The 20,823-nt window shown below is 44.5% G+C and overlaps 1 protein-coding gene across 1 annotated transcript in view; it reads right to left on the bottom strand.

Moving 5' to 3' along the window:
• PTGFRN (prostaglandin F2 receptor inhibitor) overlaps positions 1 to 20,823 on the bottom strand; it is a 72,671-nt gene that overhangs the window by 4,145 nt on the left and 47,703 nt on the right. The window contains exons 5-8 of the mRNA XM_046645371.1: positions 17,738 to 18,163; positions 12,232 to 12,651; positions 5,452 to 5,559; positions 881 to 1,186 (exon numbers count right to left, since the gene is read on the bottom strand). Of these exons, the coding sequence (XP_046501327.1) occupies positions 881 to 1,186; positions 5,452 to 5,559; positions 12,232 to 12,651; positions 17,738 to 18,163 (1,260 nt within the window). The remainder of the gene's footprint in view (positions 1 to 880; positions 1,187 to 5,451; positions 5,560 to 12,231; positions 12,652 to 17,737; positions 18,164 to 20,823) is intronic.

Genomic DNA, 20,823 nt, shown 5'->3' with positions numbered 1-20,823 from the left:
GACATTTAATATGGCTTAATTTTCACAACAGCGCTGGGAGAGATTATTATCCCATTTTGCAGGACAGGAAACGAAGGATCAGAAAGGCTGTCAGCTGTGGAAGAGCTGAGGTTGCAATTCCAGTCTACCCCAACCTGACATGTCACGAGGGAAAGACACTCAAAGGCTCCCGCTACTGCTCAGAGCTGGACTGTAATTCTCTCCACGGAGTTTTTGCAACTAACGTTTACTCTGAAGCTTTTTTGCAGAGAAGACATGTTTCTCGTTAACCAAAGAACAAGTGCCCTCACTCTGGATGCTCAGGGAACAGGGGTGAAAAGGGGGCCATCTGACCACATAGTTAGGTAGATCACAGTGGTCAGTGTGGGCCAACGAGGCCGGGAGCTCCCCCTTCCATCTTGGGGTTCTGTGAAGAACCCTTCTCCATGGTAGTGACACCAGGAGGAGCCTCCCTTTTCCAAAATGAAAACCTATAATAGGAGGGCAGGAGGCGCAGGGCCCCACCCACAGCCTCGCCTGCAGACCTAAGCTCACACTCCACACTGCTCTCTGCCTCTGCCTGGCAGACCCATGCCAACCCCGGAACACAGTAAAGCAGCTTTGTATAGAATTTACAGAAGAGACGAGGCATCAAAAATCTTTCCAGTGGGTCTTAAAACTAATTTCCCAAAGGTGCCTCCAGCACATGATACCAAAGCTGAGAAATGACAAGGGTGATTTGTGCTCCTTTTGGGTACAAGCTCTGGCCAGGTCTAGAGAGAAAGCAGGCACATTGTGGCACATTCCTCAAATGGTGGAAACCTGGATTCTGTTAGCCACGGCAGAGCACAGAGAGAAGACATTCCCCAAACACTGAGAATTATTTGCGTGTCATTCTCACCATCCATCTTCACAGTTATAAAGATGGGTTTGGAGTGGATCTCTGCCTCCTTCTGCCAGGAACCTGTTGGTGACTTCACCCACGGAGTCACGGAGCAGTAGTAGTTGCCAAAGTCCTGGTCCTCGGAGCCGTGCACCTGCAGCAAGAATTCCAGCACGCTCACGCGCTCCAGGCTGAGGTCGCTCTTCCAGTCCCTCCGGGCCGTGTTCACAATCCCCTTCCGATCCAGGGAAGACAGGAGGACGGGAGCCTTGTCGAGGCCAAAGGAGTGTACCGCAAACCAGGACACATCAAAGGCCATGTCATCTATGGTCACCAAGCCAAAATGCTGGGGTCAGTGCAATGGGCAGAAATACCACGCACAGCTAAGATGTGTGTAACCTGACTATGGGCCAGCACTGCTCCACACACCCCAGGTCTCACTGAATCCTCACAACAGCCCTGTGATAAAGGGACTGTCACACTCCCTACTCTATGGCAGGACGAAATACCTTGTTCAAGGTCACACAGCCAGGTGGTAGCAGAGCATGCGGCTTAACCCAGGGAGTCTAGCTCCAGAGTTCAACATCTTAACCACACCCCTGCCACCACCCAACCTAAGGAGCCTAGGAAGAAACGTCAGACCCCAACACTGTCTCCTACAGAGAACACGAGACAAAAAGCTGGGACGTGGTGACCTCGCATGCCCTCCCTCTCAAAGAAAGCAGGGTCCTTTGACATTTCAGGGAGAAGAACCCGAGACTGGAAGGGCACTAAAGTCGTAAGGAAAAAAATGTACACAGAGTGAATTGTACACAATTTAGAATTGTAAACAGTTTAGATCTTATTGTTCGCTGCGTTTTTTTCTCCCCTGCAGAAGTGCTTACGTTCAAAGCAAGAGGAAAAAAATGTCAAGCTGAGAAAATTGAACAGTTTAACAGTCCCAGAGAGTCATGGTGCTAAATCGTAAAGTACTGTGCAAAATTAAGGTTCTAACAGCCTCAAATAAATTAATACGGGCAGAAGAGAAAGATGACTTTGGCACAAGTGGCACAATTCTCATAGAATGTGGAAACAGAGCCCACATCATAAGCCCTTGACTTCTTCCTTGACTGTTACCAACCGAGAGCAGCTGTGTCAGGTCTGAGATCCACCCAGCAGGAGAGAAGGGACCGGAGACCACAGACACTGTTTTATCTTAAATTCACTTGACAAGGCTTTCTGGATAAATGTTAACACAATTTCTGTTAAACAAAAAGGAACTAATTCATTCAGCAAAAATACACTAATAACCTCTGAAAGCACATTATTAGGCAAATAAATTATATTCAGATGCTTATATATTAAAAAAGAATGTAAGCAAAACTAAAAGCAAGAATTTCTACAGAATCATCCAAATGATAATTCTTTTTCAACTCACGTTAAGGGCCACAGGCAAATCTCAACTCTACCTACAGGATGACAGCTCTCTACTCTGATGCTCAAAATATCTTCTTTCTCTCCCCATCAACCCACTGTGGCACTTGAGCATAAAATTTGATTATTCCCAGCACGTAGGTCACCACTCGCCAAGACTAACCCCCGGTGGGCCGAGGGAGCACCGTAGCTATCCTCACACCCTCAGGGGCTGCCACAGTGGGCCGGAGCACACTCATGTATTCAGTGACAATTCCAGCTCAGTGCTATTGTCATCTGCAGGTGCTGGGTGGTGATTGAAGGAAGAAAGTCAAAACTGTGCGCCGTTACTTGTGCCCAGACTCTAACGCCAGTCGCGCCATGCCTTCTGGCTTGGTGGCCAGGCTGCAGGGCCAGGCTACCCGAGCTGGAATCCCTGCACCAGCAGTTGTTAGCCATGTGACCTGGGTGAGTCACTAAGTTCGTGGTGACTTCGTTTCCTCATCTGTAAAAGGAAATTACAATAGCACCCCTGGGTAAATAAGTTATCTTTATATAAAACGCTTAGAACAGCACTTGGAATGCAGTACGTGCTCAATAAAAGTTGGCTGCCACGAACCTTCTTATCTCCACAGTTCAACATACATGTGCTCTACAAACAGCAGCTGCGAGCAGGAAGGGCATTACTGCCTGCAGCAGAGGCTCTTGGTGCCCTGCCCAGACCTGCTGGTGCGCTGGGCCCCCAGCTGCTGCAGGTGTTGGCTGCTAAAGCTCTCACACCTGTACCCTCCTCCAGAGCTGGCCTGAACTGACAGAAGCCACCTCCTGGAAAGGCCTCCTAGAACTTAAGAAACACCCTCACTCCCCAGCCATTTAGCCTGTGGACAATGACTGACTAAAGGGGAGGTGTAAAAGCCTAGTCCCTTACCTCAAGGAGGCCACACTCTGGTACAACCCACGCTCCAGAGCTCCCCATGGGGAGTTTGAATTGTTTTGAATTCACATTTCTGCATGGCTTCTTTCTATCTCGATTCCCTCATAGTTTTCTCCTGAGAGCACATCCTCAATTAATTACTCGCACACTCGTCTCAGGCTTTGCTTCTAGGGAACCGGACCTAAGACACCACTTCTGAAGGGTCATGGTCTGCCCCATCCCTCCTCCTACAGGAGGGCCTTGGCACTCAGCCCACTCAGGCAACATGGCCTTTCCAAAAGAGAATTCCTCCAGAGCCCATAGGATGCGTGAGGAAAAACTAAATTACAGCTTGTGTTTAATTATTCAGAATCTTCCACCCACACAGTCCAAGAGTGCAAAGTTCTGGGAAACTGTGATCTGCAAGATAACAGCTACCTATAGCTTTTGCAATTACGCTGGAGGAAAAGACTTTTATATTAAGGGCACAACTGGCGACCCATTAATTTACTGAGAAAGAGCATTTAAATGATTTATTTTTGTACATATCCATAAATGAGCTTTAAGGGTAAAAATGGCATTGCACTACTTCAACTTTTGGAAAGGCTTTCTCTCCCCTTTCCCTGCCAAATCTCTTCTACCATTACCTTCATTTTCCCTTCTGAAGCCTACTTTGTGACCTCCGTCCTCTGCGCCTCAGGCATGGTCGCCGCGGCTCATTCAAGAGCTGGGTTCCTTCCTCCTCACCCTGTGAACAGAGCTAACCACTTTGTTGGTTTGGGTGCATTTCTTTTCCTTTTCTTACATCTTCCACAAACTGTTCTCCTTTTTCCTACCTCTACAGTTCAACCACGTTCAGGTTCCCTAAGAGAGTCAATTTTGGAAGCGATCAACTAATCCAGGGGTCAGCAAACGATAGCCTGTAGGCCAAAGCAGCTCACCTTCTGTATTTGTAAATAGTTTCCCTGGAGCACAGCTGTGCCCACTTGTTTACATGATTCTCTTCGGCTGCTTTCGCACCGCAACAGCGGAGGAGGGCAGTGGCTGCAGAGACCATCTGGCCCACAGAGCCAAAAATACTTCCTACCTGGTTCCTTTACAGAAAATACTTGCCAACCTGGACTGGTCAGCACCTGAACCTTCAACTGGAGGTCCTGCGGGAGCCAGACCTCCGGCGGCAGCCATCCAGGCCTCTGCTCCTCCAGCCAGCTCTGCCCAGTGCCCTGCTCATGGTGTTCACACTCGTTTCACTACGGGACACCCTCACTCTGCTTATAACCTGCCCTTTAACATGGAATAGAAACCTGCTTCCAGTTTCTGCCCAAGGCCACACGGCCGGTGGTCTCCGCACAGAACTTTGTAAACCCTGTACAATCATTTGGCCTTTTCAAGGTGCAAAACTGGCCTGTGAGAGGCCGTGGCTCTGCTTGCGTTGGGGTGAGCGGTACAAACATGGCCGAGGTCAAAATCTGCAGAGAGAAGGGCAGCACGCAGACGGAGTCAGATTCTCCATGGGCTCTTTAGGAGAAGGTAGACATCGGTACAGTCCTGCTTAGCAACAGAGACACCTAAGTGCATTTAATGTTCTTTCAAACTGTGAGGGTCTAAGAGCGAGAGGGGGACATCAACTGGTCACTAAGGGGGCCCAGCAGCAAAGGTGTAAGACTGATGGCGTCTATCGGCAATGCTAAAATTTTCTGCAAAGAAAAAGTTTACAAAGATTTCCTAAGAATTTACACTACAATAACACCCCCTGATCACTTGCTACTCATTTGCTCTGTATTTCTTCAAAGCGTTCATCGCTATGTGCGATTATACTATATGGTGATCTCCTTCTTGTCTGTCTCCCTAACCAGCTTGCAAGCTCCATGAGGACAGACGTGGAGCATTTCATTCACTCCTCTATTCTCAGCATCTAGAAGAGCACCTGTACATGGAAGAAGCTCAATAAATATCTGAATGAATAAACGAAAGACAAAAAGTGAATGAGCTGGATCTGCCAGTGGGTTTTAAACCTGCTTGAATCAGCCCGAAGTGGCCCACTGATCACCTTGACAACTCAGATTCAAATGTCTGGATGTGTTTCCAAATTATCTAACAGATAGATGCACCCATCAACAAGCATTTAATAAACACCTACTGAGTACAAAATACTAAGTTAGGTAGTTTGGGAATAAACAGACAATCCAATGCCTGACCTCCACATCCGTGTAACATAGCGGGGCTAATATAAGAAACATTTACAGAAAGCAACACGGGGAAGGAGAAAGATGGAGAGAAGTACCTGGATCCAGTGCTGCTCCTTCAACAGTGATGATACAAAACAGTTTGATCAGATCTCCCCGGATGACCGATGGTGTGTCCGAATGCACAGAGGCATTAAATATAGGACCTGGAAGAAAGTCATGCCACCTCGTTATTCTCTTTCATACCTTGTTTAAATTCCATTTTGGTGCTCTAATGGGCATTTAAACATGCTCCTTGGAACAAGGCTGGAAACTCACAAAATAGAAGGTGCTCTAAGGCTGCTTTTCTTCTATTCAGAGACACGTGCTATAGGCACATCCATATAAGCCTCATCTCAAGATTACAACCCAAATAGAACTCTTCCTAAAGAAGTACTTTCGCTTCTGGCTTTTTCTTTACCTCTTCTCTGATGACCACCACAGTCTCATCTGAAGGCCACCCCCATTTCCCACCCTGGTACAGCCTGGGTTGTTTCTGGTTCCGCATGGTTCACTTCCAGGCCAGTGGAGCTTGGAGATGAGAGGGATCAGGACGGAATCAGGGACCACTTTTGGTCCAATGGAGTGAGGGGCCTCACTGCAGGGGGCTGGGGACAGGGGCCCTGCTGTGAAAAGGTTGAAATCCAGTCAGGAGACAGACATGCCAGCAATGACAACATTTCTATAAAGCATGGTGAGAGCACTGAAGACATGGTTCCAATTTGCCAGGGGAAACTGAGGCAGCATGGATGTTCCTTTAAAAAAACTACCTGGACTGGCGTTGTCTTGCACACTTTCCTGACAACACTCCCTTGATATCCAATCTACTTTTATAAAAGACCCCTTTCCTTCTTCCAAAGGCCAGAAGATGTTTCTACCCAAACCACGCTAACTCCTCACAGTACCATGTACTCACTGCAAGGCAGAGGTGCTCCCTGTAAGTTCTTGAGACGTAAGATAATAAGCTTACATATGAGCAACAAAATATGAAGTATAAAGACTGAACACATAAAGAGAATTTAGTGCTAGAATTTAATAACATTTACCATAGAGTCAGTCAGCTGGATGCCTTTGACTGTAGGCATAATTATTATTGCGCTATTTGAATACTAGGCATAAATAAGTAACTTATTTTTTTTAAGAAGTATGTCTTTCATGGAAGGAATCTGTGGCTCCTACCCACTCCTTAGGCAGCGAGAGGGGCTAAAGGCTGCGTTCTTTTCTTTATTTTAACCTCTTTATGGCTCAATTTTAGGTGAGAGGATTACATAGCTTTTATGTCAATCTGATCATAAGAGCCCAATATTTACCTTATCCCAACTCCTAACATCCAGGAACAGGCAAACCTAAGGAAGTTTCCAGAATACCAATGCTATGGGATTTCCCTCAGGTTTCCTGAGAAGAAAAGAGAGACAGCCCTGCCACTGATTCTGAAACTCAGAAGCGAAGAATACAGGTGTTACTACCTTCTTAATCGGATTATCAGAAAGGAAAAAAAGTAGGGGTTTTTTTAACCTCCAAAAGAAATGACTGTGAGAAAGAGAGTAAAAGCTCATGCAAACCAATGAGGCAAAAAGTTGAAAAGGCTGTGTTTTCATTTCAACATGAGTAGTAAGGCGAATTCATCAAATTGCTTTCCTAACCCCAGGACATGAGTAATCTGAGTTTAGCTAGGAGAAAAGCTGAAGGGGGTAGACATGGAAACATAGGAGGTCAGGCAGCCCCCAGTGGGTTCTGCTGAGAGTTCAGACTAGCCCGAGAGCAGCAGAAGGGTAGTTAACTCTAGGGGACAGAGAGCATAACAGAATGGCAGGCCCAGGACAGCAAGGATGAAAGCAAAGAGGACAAGGAAACCGGCTATTTCGGGGCATTGCTTCCTTCAATTAACTCAGCTCTCAGCCACAGTTCCCTCAGGTCCTCTCCACCTGGATCTGCTCTGCTCACGGCAGCAAGGTGGGAAAGGATTAAGCCAGTTGCTCTGAGTTGGCTCGGTGCTACTGACTGGGGGGACTTCATGCCCCATCCGACCATCTGTGAGTACTGGTTAGCAGAAACCATGGTAAGCAATGGGGATCCCATTTGTTTTCTCCAGCTGGAAATTTCACAGTAAGAAACAGAGCTACACTATGGGGCTTTCTTAAGTATCCAGGCCCCTTCTAAGGGAACACAAAATGATAAAACATAAAGAAATCCTCGAAATTCTCATAGGGGATTTAGGTTTCTATTTACTTAATTTGAAACAGCAAAGACAGACTTACCTAATTTGGACAAATTTCACTTTCTTTTCTTTATATTTGCAAAGAAAATCCAAAACACCTTCTAGGTCACAAGTTAACAGTTCTCATTTCCCCTAGTGGCTATGGCTGTGGGAACAACACAGCATTTGTGCTACAGCTCACCATGCAGACAAGGACAGGGGAAAAGGCCTTCATTGTGAACTATTCACAGAAGTGGATTTCCTTCTAATGAAATCAACAACTCAATGTTAATGTGGGTCATTATCCCTGGCTTAGAAATATTTTTATTATGGTCAATTTCTGTGGTAATGCTGTTTTTGTGAGGGAATTTGTCTGGTTAACTTCATAGATGACAGACTACTACACGGAGAATTTAATAGAATAACCAGAGTCACTAGATGTCCTCCAATTCCAGTCTGCAGAGAGCACGTGGACCACTTAGCTTTTAAATGCAAACATTGATGCAAACCACATTCCAACTCCAGCTCCTAAAAAAGGGCTGTTAACAGCAGTATTTTTGTGAAAGCAAAAAATCACAGACCATCTGCACGTCCATCAATAGGGTAATGGTTCAGCAAATTCTAGTACGTGCAGTCATTAAAGTTGGTATTTATCTAGAATTTGTTATAATGCGGAAAATGCTTATCTTTCAATGTTAAAGTGGGTGGAAGCGGGTCATATAGTTGTATACACATCCTGACCTCAATATCATGAAGAAAACATTCAAGGGAAAAATTCTAGGAAGACAAACACCACAAATTAACAGTCTCTGGTAGGATTTTGGGTGATTTGCTTCTCTTCATTCTACTTTATTCTATTTTCAAATTTGTTAGGGAGAAAAACTTTATTATTCTTCTCTTAAAAGGCTAAAACCTTTCACCATCACATTTAAACCATATTTTCCCCCCGACACTTTAAGTCAGTAAAATTCATGACTGAGGAGGGCCCCTTGGGCAACACAGTCCTCAAACCGAGAGGCAAGTGCCTTGAAAGCAGGGGACAGAAAGGTGGACACCAGGAAGGGCCTCTTTGTTATATGTGTCTGTGTGCTGCTGATTTTTAGGAAGTCAAGGCTCTTCAGTTTCAAGTCAATATTTGATAGGAGCTATTTAGGGCTACAGCATTATGCTGGGTGCTGAATTTGATGGAAGCTTCTCTTAATTAAACTATAAACTGGCCATGACAGCTCCATGGATTAAATAAATAAAAACCTCACGCAGTCTATTCAACCTGGAAGCTACAGTGATTTTATCTGTTGTGCTGAGATATAAAGAACCGAGAAACAGATTCAACATCCATTCCTTACCCAGAAACACATACAAAAGATTTTATAGCTCCCCTGTCTTCCTTATAACAGTTTTAAAGAAACTATAATAAAAAACAAATGTAAAACAAGATGGAATCAACTCTAACAGACAGCAAAACAGATACACAAATAAAGGGCAAAAACCACATAATCATCCCATTTCAACAAACACAGTAAAAGCATCTGACAACACCCAACATGTCTTCATGTTAAAAACTTTCAATAAACTAGGAAGGCAGGGAAACTTCCTCAACTCAATAAAGGGCATCTATAAAAACCTACAGCTACCATGATACTTAATGGTGAAAGAATGAACACTTTTCCCCTAAGAACCAAGACAAGGATGCCCATTTGTGCTACTTCTATTCAACATTGTACTGGAGGTTCGAGCCAGGGCAATTAGGCAAGAAGAAACAGAAGGTATTCATTCTAGAAAGGAAGAAGTAAAACTATCTTTATTTGCAGACGATATGATCTTGTATTTTAAAAATCCTAAGGAATCAACAAAATAATTGTTAGAACAAATAAACAAATTCATCAAAGTTGTAGGATACAAGATCAATATAAAAGTCAGTTATGTTTCTATACACTTGCAATAAACAAACTGAAAAGGAAATTAAGAAAGCAATTCCACTCATAATAGGATCAAAAAGAATAAAATACTTAGAATAAATTTAATGAAAGAAGTTCATTAAAGATTTGTAGGCTGAAAACTTTAAAACATCACTGACAGAAATTAAAGATGACCCAAATACATCCCACGTTCACAGACTGAAAGATGATATTGTTAAATGGGAATACTCTCCAAATTGATCTACAGATTCGACACAAACCCTATAAGTCCCAGCTGTCTTTTTGAGCAAAACTTAATGGGTTGATCCTAAAATTCATATGGAAATACAAGGGACCCAGGATAGCCAAAACAATCTTGAAAAAGAACAAAGTTGGAAGACTCACACTTCTTGATTTCAAAACTTACTACAAAACTACAGTAATCAAACAACGTGGTACTGGTATAGGAATAGACATATGGACGAATGGAATAGAACTGAGAGTCCAGAATTTATGGTTAAATTATTTTTGACAAGCGTGCCAAGTCAAGTCAGGGAAAGAACAGACTTTTCAATAAACAGTGTTAGGACAGCTGGGTATTCACATGCAAAAGAATAAAAGTGAATTCCTTCCTCATACCACACGCAAAAATTAACTCAAAATGGATCACAGCCCTAAATATAAGAGCTAAAACCATAAAAATCTTAGAAGAAAACATAGGCATAAATCTTCATAACTTTGAATTAGCAATGGTTTCTTAGATATGACACCAAGAACATAAGAAACAAACAAAATAGGTAAATTAAAATCATAATTATGAAAACTAAAAACTTGGGTGCTTCAAGGCTCACCATTAAGAAAGTGAAAAGACTACAGAGTAGGAGAAGATATTTTCAAATCATATATCTGTTAAGGAACTTGTAGCCAGAGTCTACGAAAAACTCTACTAGTCAACAAGATCCCTCCATATTATAGCACTTATCAGTACTTTATTCCTTTTTATGGCAGAATAATATTCCATTGTACAAGACATACCACATTTTGTTTATCCATTCATCCACTGATTGACAAACAGGTGAGTTTTATGATAGATTAATTGTATCTCAATAAAACTATTACTAAAAAACAGATACACAATAAAAGAGGCCTGTGATTTCTCTGCTCTTTCCAAATTTAAGGGTTTGTATCAATATTTACTCTTTATTAATCTAAAGGTTAAGAGATTAAAAGAAGTCAGAAGACTATTTGACTCTACATTATAATACAAGATAACATCAACAGAAAACAAACTTTATTACAGTCTAGTTTACCTTTAACATAAATGGTAATAATTTAATTCAACAAATATCTTGCATTCATTGCAGTGACTCAATTAATACCTGAATTTTTATAGGTGAGTATGAATTTACACATTCAGAAATTTCTAATTGGAACCCAGGGAAGTCTTAGGGAAAAACTTTCAGTCTTAAACTCATAAATGATGATCCTTCACCTTCATATTCTAAGTAAGACGAGGGATCAAAAACTTTTATATCATCCACCTGCTGAAACACATACACAGACAAGTTTGTCAGAGGTGCTTAATGAATTATGCAGATGAATAAGGAATATTTCTATTTGAGAATATGTATCTATGCCATTAAAAAAAGTGGACCTTTCCACTTTATAGCATAAAAATATTTCACTTACCAAAGATAAAATCAATTCAAAATAGAGATAAAAATGCCCTCGTTTTAATTAACCTACCCATAGATGAACACCATTAATAAGTATTCTTAACAAACCAGGTTGACAGACATATTCATCAACACCAGCGCAGCTCTGGCAACTTGACTAATTGATAGGAAATCCAAAAAGAAAGGTGAGGCCTTAAGACTGGGACACTCAGCCTCTATATGGAAATACGCTTGGATAAGTTGGGCCAAAAATGCTGCCCACAACCTTCAGTCCTAGGGACCTCTAAGAGGGAAAGCCACACGCCTGGATAAGACTGGGGTCTTTGCTCTGAGTCTTCCACTTTCAGCAACTCATTTAAACCCTCTGGAGGCTCGGTTCTCTCCTCTCTTTATTTATATTCTGCCACGTTCTCTAAAGGATTTGAAATAGCTGAGATTCGGTTTATCCATTAAAAAAAAAGAGGGTCGAAATGATTGATGGTACAATGTGCACACAAAAATTTGTACACAAATGTTCACAGCAGCATTATCCATAATAGCCAAGAACTGGAAACACCAATGGCTATTAGCTGATGAATGAGTAAAGAAAATGTGGTATATCCACACAATGGAATATTATTCAGTCCTAAAAATGAATAAAGTACGGATACATGCTACAACACGGATGGGCCCTGAAAACATTATGTTAAAGTGAGAGAAGGCAGACTCAGAGCCCACATACTACACTCCATTAATGTGAAATGTCCCACACAGGCAAGTTTATACAGACAGAAAGTAGATTAGTGTTTGCTGGGGGATAAGAGGTTGGGGAGTGGGAACTGAAAGGTGTCAGCTAAGGGGTGTGGGATTTCTTTGAGGTGTAATGAAAATGTTCTACAATTAATTGTGATGGTTGCACCACCTCTGTGAATATACTGAAAGCCACTGAATTATACACTTTAAATGGGTGAACGGTATGGCATGTGAATTATATCTTAATAAAGTTGTTTAAAAAAATGTTGTCATTGGATCAAAACCCTATAGCGTCTCTTCTAGTTCAATCTATGATTCAACAGGGGCCCTGCTCACCTGAGGTTTGGAAGTCTATCTCAATAGGATTGGAGAGACTAGTTGCTGCTTCCCGCCACAGGCTGCCTCTGACAGGAGACCAGGCTGTCACCACGCAGCGGTACAGCCCTGCGTCCGAGACCTGAGTCTGGTACATTCGATAGCGAAATTCATCCTCCTGCACTTTCTCTAACACAACACCATCCACCCGTGATGCATCTGTCCAATTCTCCAGTTTCACCACAGAATCCTGGTCCAGGGAGATGATATACTTGGTTTCATTGGGACTGGAGAGGTCCCCAACAGGCTTCTCAGCGGTGATGAGAACAGAGTAGCGTGGCGACTTGATATTCTTGGAAGACACTTTGCAAGTCATCTCAAATGTATTTCCTGCAGCAAAGAAAGGCTTTGGCTGCCTCGCCTTCACCACAAGCACGGAATCTGGAATGAAGTACCAGAAAGAAGTGATTTCCAACAGGATTAGTTAAAATGAATATGCATCTGAAAGCACAATGTCAAGGAAATAGGAATTTGCAAATTGCCACACAAAACACAATAGCATTTAAGAAAATCTAGAAACTGAGAGAGAAAATCAGGCATATCTGTAAGCAGGCTGAAAACCACCACACTGGCTGAGACAGAGCAGTCGGAAGTGATTTCATGGGGGTGAGGGAAGAGGGAATTGATGGTTGAGAATTTGGGAAACTACTGGTGCCTCCAAGGATGTGAGGGAGAGTTCTCTCTTAGCGAACTGGGAAAGACATGGCTCTAGCCGATGCCATTTGCCTCTCCTCCTTTGAGGTTCTGCTGGGTACAAGGAAAGCACCCTTAGCTTAACCAGCCTGCTCGGAAAAGCAGAGCAAGGGAGAAATGGGTTCTCTCCGTTTAATCATATGATGGCAACATTACAGAACAGATTATCTCTAAAATGACTGGAGCATACACACTGGATCTAGTCATTTCCACAGAGATGCTGTTTTGCCATTTTGAGCAAGTGTGCATGGCTACACTGACTTTACGTTTAAGTGTGTGACTTCCCACTTCTCTATCAAAAAAATAATCCCTAAGCACATACACAGTAGAATTCATCTATATTATCATAGCTCAATGTCAGGTACTTTGAAGATGCTTAAATATTTGTTGAATGGATGAATAAATGAATTAAACACATCTTTTATCCTTTAGTAAGATGATTAAGCCTATCCATCCAATCATAAAATAAATTTTTTTAATGTAGTTTGTTTTTATTTTAATTTTTTTTGCAGGGAAAGATTTACCCTGAGCTAACATCCTGTGTTTTTTTCCCTCCCCAAAGCCCCAGTGTACGGCTGCATATTCCAGTTCTAAGTCCTTCTAGTTCTTCTACGTGAGCCACTGCCACAGCACGACAACTGACAGACAGGTGGTGTGGTTCCATGACCAGGAAACGAACCTGGGCTGCCACAACGGTGAGCGCCAAACTTTAACCTCTAGGCCACCAGGGCAGGCTGTAAAATAAAATGTTTACATTGGGCTTTTTTGGAATGTTTGTTCCATCAAACCTATTAGCAGCACACGTATGTTACAGAGTCTCTCCAGCATCACTGATTCCTGAGGTTGCACTGAGCCACCCACATTCGTTCTTGATCTTCTGTGGGTTTGGTGATCCACTCATTAACTAGACAAGTACCACAGAGAGCCTCCCAGATTCCAGGCACTGAGAATGCAATAAGAAACAAAACATACAGAAATCCCCCTTTCATATGCTAGTGGAGGGAGATGAACAAAATAAAAAAGTAAAATAGATGGTATGATTAGAGGGTGATAAAAGTTTAAGAGAAAATAAAGCAGGAAAAGAAGAGAAAAAGTGTGCAGGGTCAGTGTGGGGTCACAATTTGAGACAGAGTGCCCAGGGATGGCCTCATTGAGATGGCATCAAGGAGAGGAGGGGGTGAGGGAAAGAACCCTGTATCCACCTGGGGAACGGCATTCGAGGCAGAGGGAACAGCAGCAGAAAGCCATGAGGCAGAGGCTTGCCTGGTGTATCTGGGAAGCTATGGGAAAGGCAGACGAGGTGAAGCGGAGTGGGTGTGGGGAGGGTAGAGGTGAGTCAGAAGGTAAAGGTGGGGCGGGCTGGCCCCGTGGCCGAGTGGTTAAGTTCACACGCTCTGCTGCAGGCGGCACAGTGTTTCGTTGGTTCGAATCCTGGGCGTGGACATGGCACTGCTCATCAAACCACGCTGAGGCAGCGTCCCACATGCCACAACTAGAAGGACCCACAACGAAGAATATACAACTATGTACTGGGGGGCTTTGGGGAGAAAAAGGAAAAAAAAAAATCTTAAAAAAAAAGAAGGTAAAGGGGGCCGGTTGGTAGAGGGCATCCGAGGCCACTGAAAGGCTGGGTTCTGCTCTGAGTGAGAAGGTCAGGGCAGAGGAGTTTCACGATCTGTCTTACATTTTGCAGGATCGCTCTGGCCGTCGTGTGCAAGGGCAGAAGCAAGGAGACCAGCTAGGAGGCTGGTGATATAATCCAGGCAGTGACAATGGTGGCTTGCTAACAGTGGAGTGTGAGACGGGGTTAGATTCTAAAGCAATCTGAAGAACGAGGAATTAAAGATGAAGGTTCTGGTCTCAACAACTAGAACAAAAGTGCTAGGGAAGGCCGAGAGAAGACCAGAAGCACCATTCTGAACAGTTGAGACGCCCATTGGACAAGTGGCAACACAATATTGAGTCTGGAGTTCTGGAAAGAGGTCTGAGGTAGAAACATAAATTTGGGAGTCACTGGTGTGTAGATGGCACTTAAATTCATGAGATTAGAGAGATCACCAAGGCCGTGAAGTTAAACAGAAGGAAGTCCTAGGACCACGGTCCTGAGGCATCTGAAGGGCAGGAAAATGAAGAGGAACCAGCAAGGAGGCTGAGAAAGAACGGCAGTGAGTGTGGCGGAAAGCCCAGAGAGGGTGACGTCCCATCAGCCAAGGAAAAAGCAAAGTATTTCCAGGAGGAGGGAACGATCATCTGTTAAATCCTGCTAAGAACATAATTAACAACTGGATTTTGGAATCAGCCAATCAACTAGTAATCTTAACATGAGCAGTGGGGGCAAAAGCCTGATTAGAGTAGGTACCAGAAAGAAGAGACGAGGAGAAACTGGGGACATCAAGTACAGATACATTGACTACTTCGGCTATCAAAGGAAAAAGAGAGTGATGGGTGGGCAAACAAGCGTGGGGAATAGAAGGATGGAGGGGGAAGCAAGATCAAGATTAGCATGGTTTTTAAAAAAAAAAACCCAGGAGATGTAACAGCATATTTATAGGCCAATGGGAGAGGTCCAGGAGAGCGAGCTACAGAAGGCATCAGAGAGGGGAGCCGTGTGTCTGAGCAGTGAGAGGCACTGGCCTTTGCTAGGACATGTGGCTGAGTAACAGGTTCAGCCGCTGAGGTAGAGTGTGTGCAAATTTTCCTTGGATTGTTTCTGGTTTTTTAGGGAAATAGCAGGATCAACAGCCGAGAACAAGGCTGGGAGAGGAGGTTTTCAGAGAGCTAGAAGGTGGTATGCAATAATCATCTTGGAGAGTAAGGAAATGCAGAATGATTCCCAGGCAGTGTTGAGAGCCCACTTGACACACATGATCATGGATTGAAAGTGAGACCAGTCAACATGTTCAGATGCTTTTCTGTAACCACATTCAGCTCTGCAGATGCAGGCAGGAAGGTGGCAGACGGTTCGCTTTGAACAGAGTTGTTGTTTAGCCAGAGCATAGTGCAGACTGAGAGTGGGGTAAGGGAGCTAAAGGTGTGCTCAAGGGAGTGAGTATGACTCGGAATTTAGGCTAGGTAACAGTATGGTGACTACGTATCTGATCCTACATCCCACACTGCACACATCTATAAGAAGGAAAGAGGGTGCTCTGAAACGTGACACAGGGCAACAGGTATAGATCGGACTACCCTGGGCAAACGGTCACCCTAGGTAAGAGAGATGTGAAGACACAATGGGAGTGAAAGACAATAAAAGTTGGTAGGATTAACGGACTGTCAGTCCTGGTAGAGTTGAAGGGTTGATGCTGGAGAACCAGAGGGAGTAATCAAGAAAGACAGAAGCCATGTTTAGAGGATGGGTTGCTTGGAACTGAGAGTATGGGGGTGCTTTCTGTTATCAGAAGTGAGATGGTCTAGTGTAGGGTGTGAGCAAGGGAGTGAATGACCAAAACAGGACAGAGGCCATAACGACTAGAGAAAAGGACAAGGAACTGAGAATGAAAGGTTTCTCTATATTAGGGTTCTCAACCTTACTGCACACGAGAACCATCTTGGGAGCATTTAAAAACGCCAATGCCTAGATTGCATAAAACCTCAGGCCAGTTAAGACAAAACCTCTAGTGAGACTCAAGCATCAGTATTTTTTTTAAAACTTCTCAGGTGACTCCAATGTGCAGCCAAGGTGTGATCCAGTGTTATACACAGATAGTGAAGCTGGCAAGACAGGAGGTGTATTGGAGAGAGTGGCTATGAAACAGAAGTTGACTTCTTCAAAGGATGAACACGGAGGACTTAGGAATCGACAGGTGATGGCAATGAGAGGAGGTGTATGATCTGATGACATGAGATTGGAGCTATGTTTTTAGGAAGGAGGGAAAATTATCTGGAAGCTGCAGTGAGGGACAAGGAGGGCACCTGCCCCACGTAGGTCCAGTTATATGAAGAGCGTGGGAAGAAAACACCATCAGTCAGGAGAGCTCCAGGGGAAAGAGTGAGGTTGGCAGTGTTTGACGAGAGAAAGAGAAAGGAACATTCAGAGATGAGGTTCAGGAAACAGAGATTTTGCTGAGTTCTAGAGGGCCAGTTTGGGGTTGGGGAATATAGGAGGGGTGGCAATGAGTCAAGAGAGGCATTCAGAGGGTGCTTAACATCCAGGGCATGAAGGAGGACTAGGAGCCCTGGGATTCCTGTGCTGAAAGACAAGGACAGGGATAAAACACTTGACGAGTCTGACGTCCGGAGGCAGACAGTGCTCTGAGCATTCAGAAGGAGATGCATCAAACAAATGGATTCCCTTAAGTTCTTGTCACCTCTCTCTAGAAACAATCTCTCTGAATAGACGACTGGCCCCTTAGGGCAGGCACAATGGCCTGTAGCCGCCCACTCCCTCTCTGTGGCACCTCAAATGTGCCTGCAGCCAGAGGGAACTCATGGGCACAGACAGACCCTCAAAGGCCTGTGTGAGGTTTGGCCTAAGGCCACCCAGTGGAGCAGTGTGAAGGGCTCACCCCATGCACACTGTGAACTCCTACAAGAAGATGACCTTCTACCACTGACCAAGCCCCAGGTCTCACCAGGACTTACCCTTCTCCAGCAGCATCATCCTAAAGGGGTGTATGCTGTAGATAAAAGCAATAGTCATTTCAGCACACATTTCTTGGATTTCTAGCGTAAATGAAAACCTGCAGGGTGACTGTGCATGTGAAAACGCAGTGGGATGACTTAATCCAAGATACAACACAACAGAAACGTTAATGAATAAGAATGAGGCACCTACCTTCTGATACCCAAAATATGTTGATGGGTTTGGAGAAGACATCCTTGCTCTTCACCCAGCTGTCGTTACGCTGTTTGGTCCAGGCAGACACAACACAGTAATAATTGCCTCTGTCTTCCTCTGTAGTCCTTTGGATTCGGAAACTGAATGTGTCCGTATGCTCCTTAGCAAAAATAAAGTCTCCATCCTGGGCCCGTTGCTTGCTCCTCTCTCCGTATTTCAGCGTCCAGTCCCCGTTCATAACTGCAAGAAGCTCGCTGGCCACAACGTCGTCACTGCGCCGGTTCATCCTGTAGTACCAGGACACCGTAAAGCGGACATTTGCCTCCATGCTCTTCTTATCCACTATGCGGCATTCCAGCTCTGTGAGGTCGTCTGAAAACTCGGGGACCTTAGAAGCATTCAGGTACACCTGATAGTCTGGTTCTGAACAAAACAGAGAGGCGCCAGGAGAACAAAATCAGACGGAGCAACATATCAAGAATTCACAAAAGGAAAGAGACAAGGACTACTCTTGTCCTGACAATTAAATGCCTGTGCTACCAACTATAGTGATAGAAATGGAAGTCTTTGCATGGGATGGGAAGGATCCCATGAGGGTTTGTTATTGCAAAACTTGTACAACACTGCCCCCTTGACGCCCCTCAAGAAAACCTCCCAAAGGCCAGAGCAGAATGTCCCTGATCTTGAGCCTTCCATATGCTTGGGGTCTGCCGTCAGTTTCCCAGGAGGTTAGAGTCTTCTGAGAAGGACTTCTTAAGACTTAAAGCTTGGTGTCCATGCTCCAGCAAGGTTTTCTCTGGAATGCCAAGCAGCGCCCACAGAAAGTCCAAAGTCACCACTGGAGTAGCACTGGGAAACCCCATCCCAGAGCATATTCTAGCACTTGAAGCCAATCAACCCAGCCGTGGCTCAGGTTCCTGCCATCCTTGGCTATGCCCCAAACGCAAGGCCCTCATATCATTATTATCCCTGCATATTCTCACCCTCACTTTCTGGTCCTCTGACTTTTTCTGCTGAATCTGTGGTTCAGTGGTCAACAAACACCTCCATTTTCAAACTTCCCAAATGACATATGTAATTCTCCCATATGGTTCTGACAACCCTGAGGCCAGCACACTATGATCCTAGTTCTAGGAAAGCCTGCTCATGTATTACCCCCCATTTCCCTGCCATCCACAAATTCTGACAGGTGGGAGAAAAGCCAGCACTCTCCTAGTGTCCCCACTGCCACTGAACCCATTTCTGCAACTCCACACTTCTGTCTTTGCTGGCCCCAAGGCCTTTTTCCACACTTGCCAAAGAACTGGCATTGGGACCCTCTGTCGCCTCCTTTCCTCTACTCCCACCCCCTCTGTGTCACACTAATTATCTGAAGCTCTCCAGTCACCACAGACTCACACCATTGTGCTGACATGTTTACAGTGGCCCTCTCGTCCTGACTGCCTGCAAACTTCCACTCATTCTTCAAGTGTGACCTCGTCTGTGCCCCCTTCTGGGTCCCCAGAGTGTGACACCTTTCTCTGTGCCCCCACAAGCCGCATAGGTAGGTACTCCTATATAGCAGTAATCCCAGTCTCTATTACTCCTTGCTTGAAGGTCTCAGCCCCAAGTTCCAAATACACAGCCTTGTATGTAGTAGGCGCTCAATAAATGTTTGCTGCCTTAGTGCCAAGGCTTTTAGAAAAGGCTATATTTCTCTTTCGTAGCACTTTGCCTTCTAGGAGGCAAGGAATTCTAGCTAAATGGAACCTTCCATTTGCCAACACGATCTTGATTCATATCGCCTCCACCCAACAGTTTAGTTTTATTTAACGCTGCTTTTATTTATGACTCACACAAGAGTATAAACTGCTGAGGTCAAGGAACTGTTCTTTGATGATTTACACTTCCAATGAAATGCATAACACCATGACTTCTCCAAGAATGATTCAGTGGCCAAGAAATGGAAAGAACTCAAAATTCTAATTCCCTCAAATGTCATCTTCACAAGCATTTAATTGCAAGTGAGGTGGACCCTGTGCAGTATAAAGTCAGACCAATACGCCCTGCCGTGATGTGGACGCTACAGAGAAATGCCCCAGGCTGCTAGAATGACATCCCGCCTCCTCATTCTACAGCTGAGTGTGCTAACGTTGCACAGCCGGGGGTGTCCCGTCTCCTGGGCAGAACGCTGACACACCACACTGCCTCTCTAGCAACAACTGACTCGGAACAAACATCACCGGAAGGTATTTCTACCATCAGGTGCGTGAGACAAAGTGTTCCCAAATTACACCACATCCAGGGTTTCAGACCTTTTCTCATGTAGGATCTTGGCACAGCAACTTGGGAGAAGACTAGGACGACCAGGGTCATTTAATGTGGAAGGACAGACTTGAACAGCCTGTGCGTATCCTCCCAGGCCCATCAGGACCAACTGGAGTTGTGGCACCATCAAGAGTCCCCACTCAGCAGCAGCAGCCACCACCACTTACTGAGACCCAACTCCAATCTGAGCACAATTCGAAGACGCTTCACACGTGTTACCACATTAACCTGAACAACAAACCGTGAGGCAGTAAAGAGCAGTGGTAAGGAGCCAGGGGTCTGGAGCTGGACTACGTTCGAATCCCAGCTCTGCCGCTCACTTGCTGTGTAACCTAGGGCAGATTATTGAACCTCTCCGGTGCCTCACCTATAAAAATGGGGACAACAACAGTAACTACCTCCTAATGTTACTGTGAGGATTAAGAGCTAAAACATACATAAAAGTGCTTAGACTGTGCCTGGTACACATTGTATATGTATGTATGTCTAACACATATACACATGTACATATTTATGAACCACTATTCACCATTCCCATTTCACATCTGAGGAGGAGGAGCTTTAAAGAGGTTAATAACGTAGCCATACAGCTCAGAAGTGTCAGATCTGAACCCAGGGCTGCATCCTTTAGACCATCTTTCCAGTATGTCCTCCCTCATCTCCCAAATGAACGAAACTTCCTGACTTCTCACCTTAGTATTTTCTAAGTACCACTGACTAGCACGGTGACTTTTAGGAATGCTGAAGGCCATGACTGGCATGACTACAGTTACTGC

This window comes from Equus quagga, chromosome 18 (assembly GCF_021613505.1).
Source record: "Equus quagga isolate Etosha38 chromosome 18, UCLA_HA_Equagga_1.0, whole genome shotgun sequence".
Taxonomy (NCBI): Eukaryota; Metazoa; Chordata; class Mammalia; order Perissodactyla; family Equidae; genus Equus; species Equus quagga.
This window is presented reverse-complemented; position numbering and strand designations above follow the sequence as displayed.